The 13133-nt window shown below is 47.7% G+C and overlaps 1 protein-coding gene across 17 annotated transcripts in view; it reads right to left on the bottom strand.

Annotated features, from left to right (window-relative positions):
- FGFR2 (fibroblast growth factor receptor 2) overlaps positions 1-8964 on the bottom strand; it is a 100941-nt gene extending 91977 nt beyond the window's left edge. For 5 of the 17 annotated variants that reach the window (XM_019752934.3, XM_019752937.3, XM_019752938.3 and 2 more), the window contains exons 1-2: positions 8508-8963; positions 4336-4615 (exon numbers count right to left, since the gene is read on the bottom strand). In XM_019752934.3, the coding sequence (XP_019608493.1) occupies positions 4336-4498 (163 nt within the window). In that variant the 5' untranslated portion in view covers positions 4499-4615; positions 8508-8963. Of the gene's footprint in view, positions 1-4335; positions 4616-5228; positions 5379-8507 lie in introns of those variants that run through there. The other 12 variants (XM_019752936.3, XM_019752941.3, XM_088791826.1 and 9 more) reach the window with 4 other exon arrangements.
- Between the last annotated feature and the right edge of the window lie 4169 nt (positions 8965-13133).

The raw sequence follows: 13133 nt of genomic DNA, 5'->3' as shown, positions 1-13133 counted from the left end.
CTTCCTGTTTAAACGCTACCCCAGTTATTTCATAACCATGTAATTATTCATTAAGTCTAATATTGGAAACATCCCATATTGAACTCTGGTTATCAGTTCTCACCCTCAACTGGGTCGGAAAGATTTGAAAGGAACAAGTCTTCAGTTATAGCCTAGAGGTGGGGCTGGTCACCTAGTAGGTACTCAGTGTTTTAACTGGTTCAAATATACAGGCAACGCATACACGCATGCATACACACACACACACACACACACACACACACACACACACACGAACTGGGGTCAGAGGGAGCCAGTGTAGACAGTATACAAATACCAGTTCTCTGGGCTTGCCAAATTTTTGCACTAGAAGTAATATTAAACACAGCTCTTTGTCTATGAATTGTGAAATACTTTATATACTAATAAAGAATGTGTACTTCATTGTGTATTTAACTGCACAAGCCTGCATTTGGTTTAATTGACCAAGAATAAATCCTTGTTCCTAAGCTATCAAGTTACAGTCAACTCTTAAATATTAACACTCATACTGAGGAACAAAGATGCAGATAATACAAAACAGAAGATTATTTTAAATCATTCACTCTTGGTATGCGGATATATTCTTTTTTCTTCTCTTTTAACTTGCAATTAAATGCGTATGGCTGATATTATGGCATTTACAATACTTCTAACAAAGACGTAAAACCGTACTGGGATAATCCGAGCCGAGGAGCACTCCATGCGGGTCCCTCACTAACCTCTCTGCTATTGAACTGGGGACCAACTCTGGACCCGCACAGCATCACCTCTCAGAAGGTTACCCAAAAATTGGTTTTAAAAAAAAAAAACAAACACGCAAACTACTTTCTTCCCAAGTTGTTGCTTTTCAGAATCACTCTTTGTGGAGGGTGGGAAAGTAATTAAAGGTTTGGGGCTAGAGAAGCCCTTTCATTTTGGCTCCTACTGGGCGGGTGTAAACAAAGATGTCTTAATGTCAACAATGAATTAATGAAGCCGAGTAGGTGACAAAGGAAGGAAGAACTTGAAAGTAAGAGTTGCCTCCTCTCCAGGGTAATCAAGCTCGACCATACATTAACTCATTAGAATATTAATCAATGGAGAAATACTCAGCATGGAGGACTGCCCTCCATTGTGTCAATAACTGACCACCCTTCCGCTGGTCCCCTACAGCAATGAACGACCCATTGAGAATAGCCATTTTTAATCTGGAATATTAACCATTAAAATCTTCTAGAGACTGTTTTCTTCTTAAGTCAGTTGAGTAGACCCAACCCTACTGCTACCACTTCAGAAAATGTCCAGAAGAGAAATTATAGATGCTATGATGACATATGACGTGATATTGTACAAAGCCTAGACAATTGGAAAAGAATTCTCTCCTATCATGGCTCAGACTCCTTCCCGGAACTTAGTCACATTGTTTTCTGGACACATTTCCCTCTGATCCAGCCCCATAGACATTATCTAAACTGAGCTTCCAAATTAGCCAACCACAAAGTCTTCCAAGATAAGGCATTGTGCAATAGAAGGTCAAGGTTGAACTTATTGTTCACCAAAGCTCTAGTTATAGTAACCGAGAAGGACAGGCAGGCACTGACAAACACATACCAAAGGGTGTCCATCTCTTTCTCTCCGTCTCTCCCAACCCCCACCACACCCCCACCTCCAATCCAGCAGGACTGCAACAGCCTAAACGGGAGCTGCCTTAGTCAGTCCGCTCCCGTTATTAAAAACTCTTTTCTCATCTATTATTACATTTCGTTCCTAATAACCTCTGACACCAAAGCAAAACTGCTTGCAATGGAAGAACTCATCTTAAGGGCTCCAATCAGTTGCCAATATTGGGCTAAGAGACAAGCCAAGCTCAGACCCTATAGAAAGCAAACAGCGCTGCCTAGAACCACGAAGGGTCTCTCCATCAGAGAGCAACTTTCTTCTCTCGACAGCCTCCAAAAGCCTAGACGTTTCATGACATTGTGGCAACTGATACGGCCAGCCCACTGGACTGGGAAGACACATGTGCCCAGCTCACTGGGAATAATGAGGATAGCATGTCCTGGCTGCCTACTGGATGGCAGGCCCTGAGCTAACTGCTCTCTCTATGCCCAGGCACATTTAAATCTCCTAGCAACCTTTGGAGGTAATCAGAAGGCTTCTGAGGATATTAATATTCATTTCACATTTAATGAAGAGACCCTAAAGATCATCTTATCAAACCATCAGATAACAGAAAGAGAACCTGAACCTGAGGGCCCAGGGGTCTGTATGCTTTTCCAAAGCCACCTGCTTCTTCGAAGGGTTTAGCACCTTCCACAAAACCTTTTTTTTAAAAAAAAATAAAATAAAATAAAATAACCTCTCACAGCCCTGGACACAAACCTCATAGAAAACTATGAACCCAGAAAAATGCACAGAAGGACATCTGCAAAATATTACTTACAATTTCAGGGGATTCATGGACCTCCCCCCACCCCCTGATGCATCCTCAGATCCCAGGTTAGGAGGACCTGCTTTCAACTCACACTGTTATTGGACACAAATTTTTACACAAAGAACCGTGGCGGGGACTCCCTCCCTGCCCACTGTTTCTCCCTCACCTTTTCTTCCTGCATGTACACACATATTTTAAACTTTCTTCAATAATTAAATACGATAAAAGAAGTCCTCCAGGACCATTTTACACTTTATGTTGAAATAAACTCCCAATAATGCTGCCCTGAAAGTCTAAATGAAAAATGACAGTTTTTTTCCTAACCTGGGCCAGTACTGGGCTCACACCGCTGGCAGTCCACGCTCAGCGGCTGTGGTGCGTGCTGAGCCACAAACTCAGGGGAAAACCAGCAATTAGGGAAACATCCATCGTAATTATTAGCAAAATTAAAGAAGTACAGGCATGACTTTCAGACACCCGGAACCTTTTCCCTCACTTTTAAGCCCTTTCAAATGCATCACCACTGCAAATGACATTCGTGCCTGTGTCACAGCACATGTCACAAGGAAGCAGTCCCAAAAGCATCACAGCTAGAGCCTCGGACACCAACTCTTACCAGATGCATTTCCTGGGGACATGGCAGTCCCTGCGATGTCATCACACCTGTTCATTATGAAACCGCCAGACCTCTGTGTTAGAAAAAAGGGCACCAGCCGCACTCTCACGTTTACCTGCCTGCTTCAGGTAGTACCGTAAGTGCCTCCGTTTTAGAAAGCTTTGCCCTACTGATCCTTTTATGACTCATGCACGGGGTCTCATGGAGAGCCCCTCTCTCAGCACACTTATCTCACACGGGAACACAGCCCTCCTTCCCCTATTGTCCTGGACGGGCTTTCTTGTCCTCTTCCAGCTGAGCTGACCCCAGACCACTCAGGACCGTGGCGGGCCCCCGAAGCTAAGCAGGGACCAGGTGGGCTCTCAGCAAACAGGTTCATTAAACAGCGATGAATGCTGGGATCTGCCGTTTTATTCTCGGATTACCACTGGAAAAATAAGTCAGCCACCAATATTCCCAGCTGATGACAGATTTCAATGCTGCACCAAGCAGAGGCTTGGCTACCCGTCGTCACACAAGGACCTGGGAAAGAGGTTCCAAATCTGCCCAGCTGAATACTTCAGCCTCCGTTAGTGCTCACCACTGGCCTTTAGGCCTTTAAAATTGAATTTCCAAAGCTGAAACACCAAACGCATGCCCTTTTAGATCTGGAAGTTCTCATAGGTGTGGGAGACACCCATGTATATGTACTGTCGAATTTACTAAAATAGAATTTGCCGCTCTGTGATGTAATGCTTCAGTGTTATGAATTATAATGGCTTTAAAGAAAAAAATCTAACACGTCAAGCATCTCTGTGCTGAACTTCAGAAGCTTTTCTCCTTAGACAATGAAAATAAAATGTCAGCATTTCAGATGCAGGCAATTTCCCTTAGTGGCTCCTTTTGTCAGGAAATAGCAATTCTTTACATTGTAAGCAAGACGCTCCTGCCAGTGATAGTACTCCTGCAGGAAGCTCGAGATGGCATTCATCACACGCTCCCCCTTCCAGAGCTCTCCAGGGCGTTGAATAAATGTGGCCTGCCAGCCTCCCTCACCCAGCACAGAGAAACACACACCAAGAAACCACCAAACTATGCCTCTGCTGCAGTCTGACAGCAAAAGAACCTTCCCTCATAATCTCTAACTCCGCAGGGGGTGGGGGGAAACCACTCTCCCTTGTTCTTAGAAGACTCATATCCAATGCAAGGGCAGCTGATTCTGAAACAGGCCTTGACCTAAGTGCCACTTCCCCAGACAAATCCCAAAACAAACTTGGTACCCTGAAAGTGAAATTAAATAACTTACCTTCCGGCTCTAATGTGGTATCCTTCACTAAATTGGAGGGCCGGGCCAGAGACAAGGTTGCCATGGTGACCACAACCAGGCAGATGAAGCGGCCCCAGCTGACCATGTTTACGGTGCCAATGCGCCGTCCTCTTCCATATCTCCATGTGGACGTTAATCCCATCTGCACACTTCCTCTAGGAGCATGGACTGCCAGCAAAGCCTTCAGCCTGCAGTGGGCTCAGGAACCACGGGGCTGCTACAGCCACTGCCGGTCTTGCTGCTGCCTCCGCTGCAGCCTCTAGAGGAAAGAGATTCGGCGACTCAGTGAAATCCTCCCCAATGCCAATTCATTAAACCCAAGTGGGCTCAGACCGTTGTCAGCTTCTCAACTATTCCTCAAACAGTTCTTTTTAATTATCTGCAAAAGTCTTCCCTTGGCACCTCAGAATCCCAGGTGTTACCACCAGACAGGTCCACAAAACGTGTGAGGCTGATCTTTGAAAAAGCATACTTTTAAGAAACAGATAAAAAGAGTAGCTACAGGACACAGATACGCACGGCCACTTCAGTTAGGCAAAGTGTATGCTCTTCTCCAAATGACCTTTACCGCCCTCAAAAAGCAAAAGCCACGTGACCTGAGTTTCAAGGGCAACTAGAAAAGCAAGTTAACAACTCTCAGATTGGCATAACCAGCCTCATTAACTTCTCTTAGGCCAAGTGGGCTTGAGCAAGCTGAACCCTGGAGGCAGCTGCTTACTTCTATGGGGCTGGAGCTGAGTGGAGTGAGTGCTCAGGAAGAAAGGAGGGCAGCAAAATGAAAAGAATCCCAGGAAAGCTACCAAAAATTCCCACCAGTTTACACTTGTCAAGATTCATTTTCAAATGCAGTCTTTCAGCAAGCCGCCACTTACGAAGAATGAACGGAACTGCAATGCATTCAAAGCAGCTGATCCAAAAGAGATTCGAACGCAGACTGAATCCCCTTCCACTGTGACTGATGGCAGCCCAGGCCTAGTCAATGTCTTCAAGCTACACAGAGTGGGTTCAGAAATGGAGTTGATGTGAACTCTGATGAATAATGCAGGCGTTTCTTAGTGATGATGATATGTCGACAATTGTCATGGTGTGTGATTGGGCCAATAACTTTCAATATGCTAATCTATTGGCTTAAACTTCAGAGTAGACATTTTACAAGGGGGCGCTCAACTTACCATTCTGTTCACCCATTTGATCCAAAGGCAAAGAGAATTTCCCAAGCTTAAAATAATCAAAGGACTTTACATTTGTTCAGTACTCTGTTACTAAGTGTACAGCCGAAATGCACAAACGTTAGAGAATTTGATTAAAACAATCACAGTCTGTGAATAATATGAACGAACCGCATTTTATAAGATCGGGGGGTGGGGAGTGAGACCTATAATATAAAAATCTTTTAAACCCTGTGCTTTTTGCTTGCCGACTTGGTGTTCCAAATTGTGACACAGGATTTCAATGCTGCCTGAGCCTCCCGAAAGCTACATCAGAGAAACTGCTCCTTTTAGCCTTGGCTAAGCATTAAAATGGGTAAGGGAAAAGAAAGAGGATGCTGCACCATTTCCAGAGGAGGAAAAAAAAAAAATCTCTGCTACCAAGACAGCACATGTGAAATGGTGTGATTCACGGCAAAAGCGACCGCATGCATGTGCGTGGTGTGTGTACACACTGTGTTTTCAGAGCGCTTGAAGGATTTTTGTCCCCAAACTTTTTTCCTTCCTCTTAAAGTTAAAAGCCTCTAAAGATAATTCCGTATCTATTTCTACATACATGTGGGAGGAAAGTACACAAACATTCTCATTGATTTACTAAGCATTTCCAGAATGCATGGGAATTTTCTGCCTCTCACACAACTTCATGAATAATCTTAAATCCTAGCAGGAGATTTCACCCAGGCTGCTTCCCCAGCCACCTCACCCACCTGTCCCGGCCCAGAGCAGCCTCCCTTGCTCTAAGCTAGAGGAAGGTGGACCGCAACCCCAGCTCAGACTCAAGCCATTCATTCATCCCATCAAATTGCACCAATTTGAATTATACCCATCTCCAGGTCCACGCCCCACAGCAGCCCCCTCCTCAAATCTCTGGAGGCCTAAGGTGGCAGGTATGCACAACTCCTCACCAGAGTGGACAAAAGTATGGAGGGACCTCCTAGGCAGGATAATTAGGTCCCGAGGCTCAGTGTTGGGAACACAGGCCCAGCAGGCTGCTGGCGACCACAATCCCGGCTTCCTGCCTTCAATACCATAATCCTTCCTGCAGTCTGAGCCTCAGTGAAAGCCCCAGCGTGTTTATTTTTCCCCTTGAAAGGGAACTCTCTTCTCAGCCTGGCCGCCATGGGAGGAGTCGTCACCCTCCCTGTGATGGATGGCCCTCCATGACCACCCGCTCCCCTGGTCCATTTTCACCTCCACACAAGCCTGCCCCCAAAAGACAGGCAAAGTGACAAGCGAGAAAGCCTGGCTGGGGAGTAGTCTCTGTGCCAGGTCTATGCTGGGCTCCTCAATTTACCAGAACATTCCCAAACCCCCCACGCTCCAAGAAGGCAAGCCGACACAGTGCCCGCTTTGAACTTCCACCTCTAACCAGTTATCTGTCCAGAGTTGGCTCACCCATGCTGAGGCACTTGGGGGCTTTGTTCTTGTGAGATTTCACATCAGGGAAGTCAACAGTGCCAGGCAAGTGGGGGATGCCCAGGGAACAGACCTATCTCCTGACTCAAAGCCTCCCTGCTGCTCCCCTTTTCCCCAGGGCTGAGTAGGGGCCGCAGCTATTAAGTGGTCAAATCTGGGGTTGGGGGAATTCCCCAACATACTGAAATCTCAAAAAACACAAAATGCAGCTGACTCGGGACCACAATCCCCTCCCGGCTGCTTGCAAACTGATGAGAACTTGCAGCATATCGGGGTAAACTCTTCACCAACACCAACCCGTTTTCATTGTAGCGTTTCTTTCATTTGTTTGCCTGGAATATCCTGTTTTTCTCCCCCTTCTCGGGGCGCTAAAGAGCTCAAAGAAATCTGCATTTTAATTGACATTCCAGGGAAAGGGAGAGGGGCGCCTGATTGCTTTTCTATTCAAACTAAACAGGCTTTTCAGATGAAAATGAGTCGAGGCCAGAGGAAGATTTACAGGGATTTGGGACCAAGGGGACAATAGGGTTTTAAATGTTGATAGCGTTTCACACCAAACACATAATGGGTGCCCAGAGTGTGAAAGCAGGTTTGCCTTTAAGGGCAGGTTTTATTGAATTGGCCGAGCAGAAGGAAGGCCCAGAGAAGAGTTTGCAAGGGAGCCGGGTGCGAGGGGAGCGGCGGAGGCTCGTCCTCGCCCGGGGGCCAGACCCCTGCGCCCCGCCGCCCTGTAGCCGCGTGGGTCGGAGCCACCGCCTCGCCGAGCCTCGGTGGATTCCCCTGCGCAGCCGGGTCGCTGAAAGAATGAGCGCGCAAGTTAGCACTCGCCTGCGCTTTCGACATCTCCGAACGGCGGCAGGCAGCGAACAAGAAAAAGTCGGTCCAGTTCGCCCCCTAGCCCCAGGTGTGCTGAGCTCCGTGCAGCGCCGAAGGCGGCTGCGGGCGAGGGGCGCCCGGCACTGAAACTGTAGAACCGAAGCAGTCCCCCTACCTAAAGATGCCACCCCCGAGCATCGCCAACCCTACGAAGTTGTCGCCCGCCCCATCCCAGCGACTCCCTCCCGGGGAAGGGCCCCCCGCTGGGGCCTGGATGGGACAGGGCAGGCGTTCCCCGGGTCCTGGAATGAGGGACCCCGAAGATGCCCCCCTGAGCCCCAGACCTGCGGGGCTGTGCCACCAGAAAGGCAGCCCAGCCGCTCGCCCGCCGGCTCTGGGGTCGGAGCATCGCGCCCGGTCGGCGGGACAGCGCCGGCCAGAGTTTGACAGGGAGGGGGGCGTCAGCGCCAAGAGGCAGATGTCAGCATCTGGATGGGGGTGGGAGAGGCAGAACTTCTCAAACGCCAGCCGTCAGCACGCACCCTGCTCCCCCATCACCTATGCAGCCAAAGAGGGAAGACAGGGCGCAGCCTCCAGTGCCAGCGCCCCGCTCCTTCCGTTCAGAAGAGCGTACACCCGGCGTCCCAAACTCCCAAGGCGCCCACTTTCCCCGCTGGCGAGGCTCCCCCAGGCGCCCGACACCGCGATTACCTTGAATGGCAACGCTCCTCGGCGATCGGTTCTGTCCCGCGCCCGGCGTGGGTCGGGATGGAGCCAGCGACGAGCTCCCGGGAAACTCCAAAAAATAAAAGTGGCCCTGGGGTCCTCACCGGTGCCAAAGCTCGGAGGCTTCACACGCACCCCAGGCTGAGCAGGAGCGTGGGCATGACGCCCGCGAGCTGCCCTCGGATTTGGGGAGCGAGAGGAAGAAAGAACTCAGGCTCGGCGTTTCCTACACCAAACTTTGCTCGCAACTTGCGTACGCTCCAAGCGCCCAGGAAAGCGGCGGCCTCGGGGCGCCCGGACCCCGCCAGCCTGGAGAGCAGTCGCCGCGTCGGGCCAGCTACGCCGCACGCAGACCCCCCGGCGCCCCAGCTTTGTGGCGGCCGCGCTCGCTCGCTCGCCCGCCCGCTCACTCGCTCGCTCAGCTCAGCTCTCCGCTGCCGCCGCCCGCGCCGCGGCTGCCGCCGCCCCCTCCCGGCGGGTCACGCCCCCGCTGAAACCCGAGCCGTTTCCTGGACGGCGGCGCCCACTCTGCCAATCAGCGCCGCGCGCGGGGCCGCCCCGACTCCGCGCTGCTCCCGACGCCTGCGAGCCGCCCGAGACACCCGCGGGGAAGGCTAGGGGCCCCGCCACCATCCAGACCGAGAGTTGCAGCAGCATCCTAGCATCCTCTGAGAATCAGGCTGGGTCCCGCGCACCGCCCTCTTCCATCTCTTGGGAGTAAGACTGACCAACGGTTTGCCAGATGATTGCGCTACGTTGTTTTAGTTCAAGTCAGAAAAACAAATGACAGAATGCCTGCCCTACCCCTCAAGAGACTTTAAAGTGCGTCTGAATGGTATTGGAGGGAGGGATAGAATGCAACTGATACTTTGGGAGGAGAGGAAACAACTTGACGTTTGCAGGACATTGCACTTTTCTGTCCTTCAAAAGAATAGCAATGAGAGAAGAAACGAGCCATACTGTGGCCCTACTGTGGGTAGAACACATTGAAGAGGTTATTCTTCTAAATCAGCATAGCCACTCCTGCAGAATAATATTTCCAGTTTCTGATGAGGAAACTGAAGATGAGAGAGGTTAAGTAATTTGTCCAGAGCCACACAGCTCGTTACTGACAGAGCCTGGCGTTGAGTCTGTCTTAGAAAAAGTCAAAAACTGCAACAAAAATCTGTTGTTTATTAATACATATTTGGATTAGTAAAAAGAAATTCGAAAGATTCTAAAGACTCAACTCCTCTAGAAATAGCTGTATGACCTTGAGCAAATCAATTTCCCTGTCTGAATCGTAGATTCTTCAACTGTAAAATCAAATTCTTCAGCTGAACGTCAAGCTGTAACTGGTTAAATGTCATATTTTCCATTTACCTTTTGCACTAGGCTATGCCTATGGGATAATTTATTTTTTAATATGCTTTTTCTCCCTCCTCACTCATCCAGCTCCTAAGCCATGGTGCTTAAGTTCAAGGCAGTATGGATAAAAACTTTAATTATTTTTCGTTAGAAAAGCTCATTAAATCCAGAAGTGCTTTAGACTGCTTTTGAGGCCTGAAGATAGGTGGAGCGGTGAAAACAAAACTGACCTGGAAAATCGACTTTCCCTGCATTTATAAATACAGTTGCTCATGGGTCACTGACACCGCACACTTCAAAACATTTACAAAAATATTTTTTTCAAGGTGCCGCATCATTAGGAAATCATTTTTCTTCACAATACATCATAGAAAACTTTTGTGTAAATTACACAAAAGTCAGCAATAACAAATCCATTGAAATACTTCAAGCAAATGGCTATGAAATTATACTTTTGAAATTTGACAGCAAAAATGATCGTCTGATCCGCAAGCAGAATTATCAGTCTATATGCTTGGGGAAGGAGTATGTTTTTGGTCAAGTCTTCTAATCTGTGTCAGTCCCAGAACCTTTTAATTAACTGACACCTCAGCCAGGTAACCCTCAGCCATCCATTCCCACCAGGGTTGTTCTGAACAAACCAATACCTTTTCAGGTTCTCGGACCTGGGGTCACAAAAAGAGATGTGAATGTCCCCTGCTCAGAAGAGAGGCTGGCACTTACATCTTTATATTCCCCTCCAATGGAAAAATCTAGTGGCTCAGGACAGATTCCTTTCCCATCCTGCCACCGTATCCATGAGCCATTGAAAATGCTGTTAACACATTCTCACATAAATTACTGGTGCAGAAAGCCATCGTCCCTATCCCCAGTCATCAATAGCTTTATGAAAGCTGAACAAAAAGGAAGCCTTCCACTGAAAATGACAAATAAGAACATGAACGTCCAGGTGCAGTTTGCAGAATTTATTCTTTATAGGGATGAAAAGACACCAATCCATCAAAAGCCCCTTACTCCCTTCAGAGCGTTCATTTTTAAGTGAGCGAAGCCCACAGGCCCACAACAGCAAACTCTTCAGTTTTGAGAAAAGCAAAAGCATGTGTGGAATTTAAAAAAAAAAAAAATCTGTCATCATATTTAGACTTCAAGTCACCTCAGAGGGTCTAGGAAAGCTTTCACACTAGCGAGGCATCTGAATGAGGAAATAATCTCTTCACAGTTTTTTTCTCTTCCCTCTTCAAGCGGCTGGAACCCCTTTGTCAATAGCCTCCTGTGAGTGGTGTTGCTAATAAGCCTATTAATGAACTTCCATGGCCGCGTGTGAATAGGTAAATCAGCCCCAATCTGTTGAGGTTCAGGGCTGAGGGCAGAAAAGCCAGCAAGAACTAAAGGTGACAGTTTGAACTGAACTCCGAACACCAGCACCAGGTTTCAGCTGAAAGAACCACCAGACAAGCCACATTCACAAACCCTCCACACCTCCTGGGGACACTTTTCGTCACAATTTTCCCCTCTTTACAAAATGTCTTGAGTAGTTACCTTTTTTTTTTTTTTTTTCAAAAGCCCTGAGATGTTCTTCTTTTTTTCACGTGAGTAATGATACATCAGTGGATGAAAGAAAAATGAGGCCACAAGGAGCCAGTGCCCCCAAGTTTCCAGAAACAAACTGTGTCGCTAGCCCTTTGGCTATGGGAGGAGAAAGGGGAAGGGGGTGGGGACCCTCGCTGCCAGGAGTCCCTCCCCTTTAAAGATTTAGAATTTCTCTTTTAATAACTTGTTTTTCAACAGGTGGCTGTTTCTTCATCCCGTAGAGAAGTTAGATGAATAAAGGCTAATTAAGTGCCAAATGAACCCTCCTCATGTGGTTCTGAGCTTCCTGCAACACTGAACTTCATTCTTTAAGGTTATCTCAATAATGTCCATAGCATAAAAGAAATATTTGAAAGAATAAATATAGAACAATCCAAGGACATCGGTAAGAGATGTTACTCTTGGGATGAGGGGAGGGGCGTGATACCCTGACAGCTCCATCCAGTTTATGCTGTTTAACTGAAGGAAAATCATGGGTCCCAGCACTGAACAGCGTCAATGATTTTAAAGACAGAACTGAATCTCACAGACAAGGCTTCCCTGCAGACACCAACAGGCTTTAGTTCCAACAGGCAAGGTGTGGCTCTCTTTACCCATGGCTGTGTGACTTTGGGCAAGTTACTAAAGTTCTCTGAGTCTTCCATTTTCTCGGGTATAAAATGAGGAAAACAGTAGTATCTATCTCGTAGCTATTTAACAAGGTCACTAAGAGGATTAAATGAAAGTGTGACAAGACCTTTTTATTCAGATGTTCCTCGTGGTTCTAGAGAAACCACTTGGCACATGGGAAATGCAATGTGTTTCCTATGATAATTATTAGCTGTTCTTATTAGTCCCACTCCTGGGATTATTGGAAGGATTGAAGTATTTCAATGAAGAGCCTAAAACCCGCTAAGACCACCGAAATATTATTATGGACTTGGTTTTAACAGTCTGGGACCATTACTTCTGAATTCCCATCCCCCTACCTTTCTGCCCCAGCTGAAAGGCCTGGGTGGCTACACAATACCCAGCTGAGATGGCACGTGGCCTGGGCAGGTAGCCTGAGTTGTGCAAATGGCCACCAAATGGAAGGCAATGCAACGCTCATTGGTACCCACTGCCCCCCCCCAGGGGCAGCAGTCCCTGGGGGCAGCAAAGGAGGGAGGGGGTGGTGCCAAGTATAAGGCACTTCTAATACTAGTGAACAACTTAGCCCCAAAGAAAGAGCTTCTTTAAAAACAGGCGCATCTGAATAAAAATTGCCACTCTGCTCTGCTCTTACAGTTTATTAGATTTCCTTGAGTGATACGGAGACCAGACCCAAAGGTAAGAAAGTATGTGTTAAACCATCACACTAAGCCCTGTATTTTACAAGGGAGGAAAGTAGGCTACAGAGAGGGGAACTGATGGGCTCAAGGCCACCCCACTGGTTAATGACAGGGAAACCCAAGGCTGGTCTCCTAATCAGGCGGGGGTTCATTCCGATGGCCACCAGAGCAAGTCAACCACTTTCACCTCTCTGTGCCAGGCGATGGCTCTTTCTAAGTGATTCAACTTAGTGTGGAATTGAAATATTTTGAGTAGAATTCATTGTCTCCCAAAATGTTAAGATTTCCAGAGAAGTTATCCAATCATCATGGATTTAGTCCACTTCTTTCTCCACGTGCTCCAAGAAGAATTTGTGTTTCCAAG

Source organism: Rhinolophus sinicus, chromosome 15, assembly GCF_057876585.1.
Source record: "Rhinolophus sinicus isolate RSI-liver-muscle chromosome 15, RSI-T2T, whole genome shotgun sequence".
In the NCBI taxonomy this organism is placed as follows: domain Eukaryota; kingdom Metazoa; phylum Chordata; class Mammalia; order Chiroptera; family Rhinolophidae; genus Rhinolophus; species Rhinolophus sinicus.
Note: the sequence above shows the minus strand (reverse complement) of the source record. Positions and strands in the feature narration are given on the sequence as shown.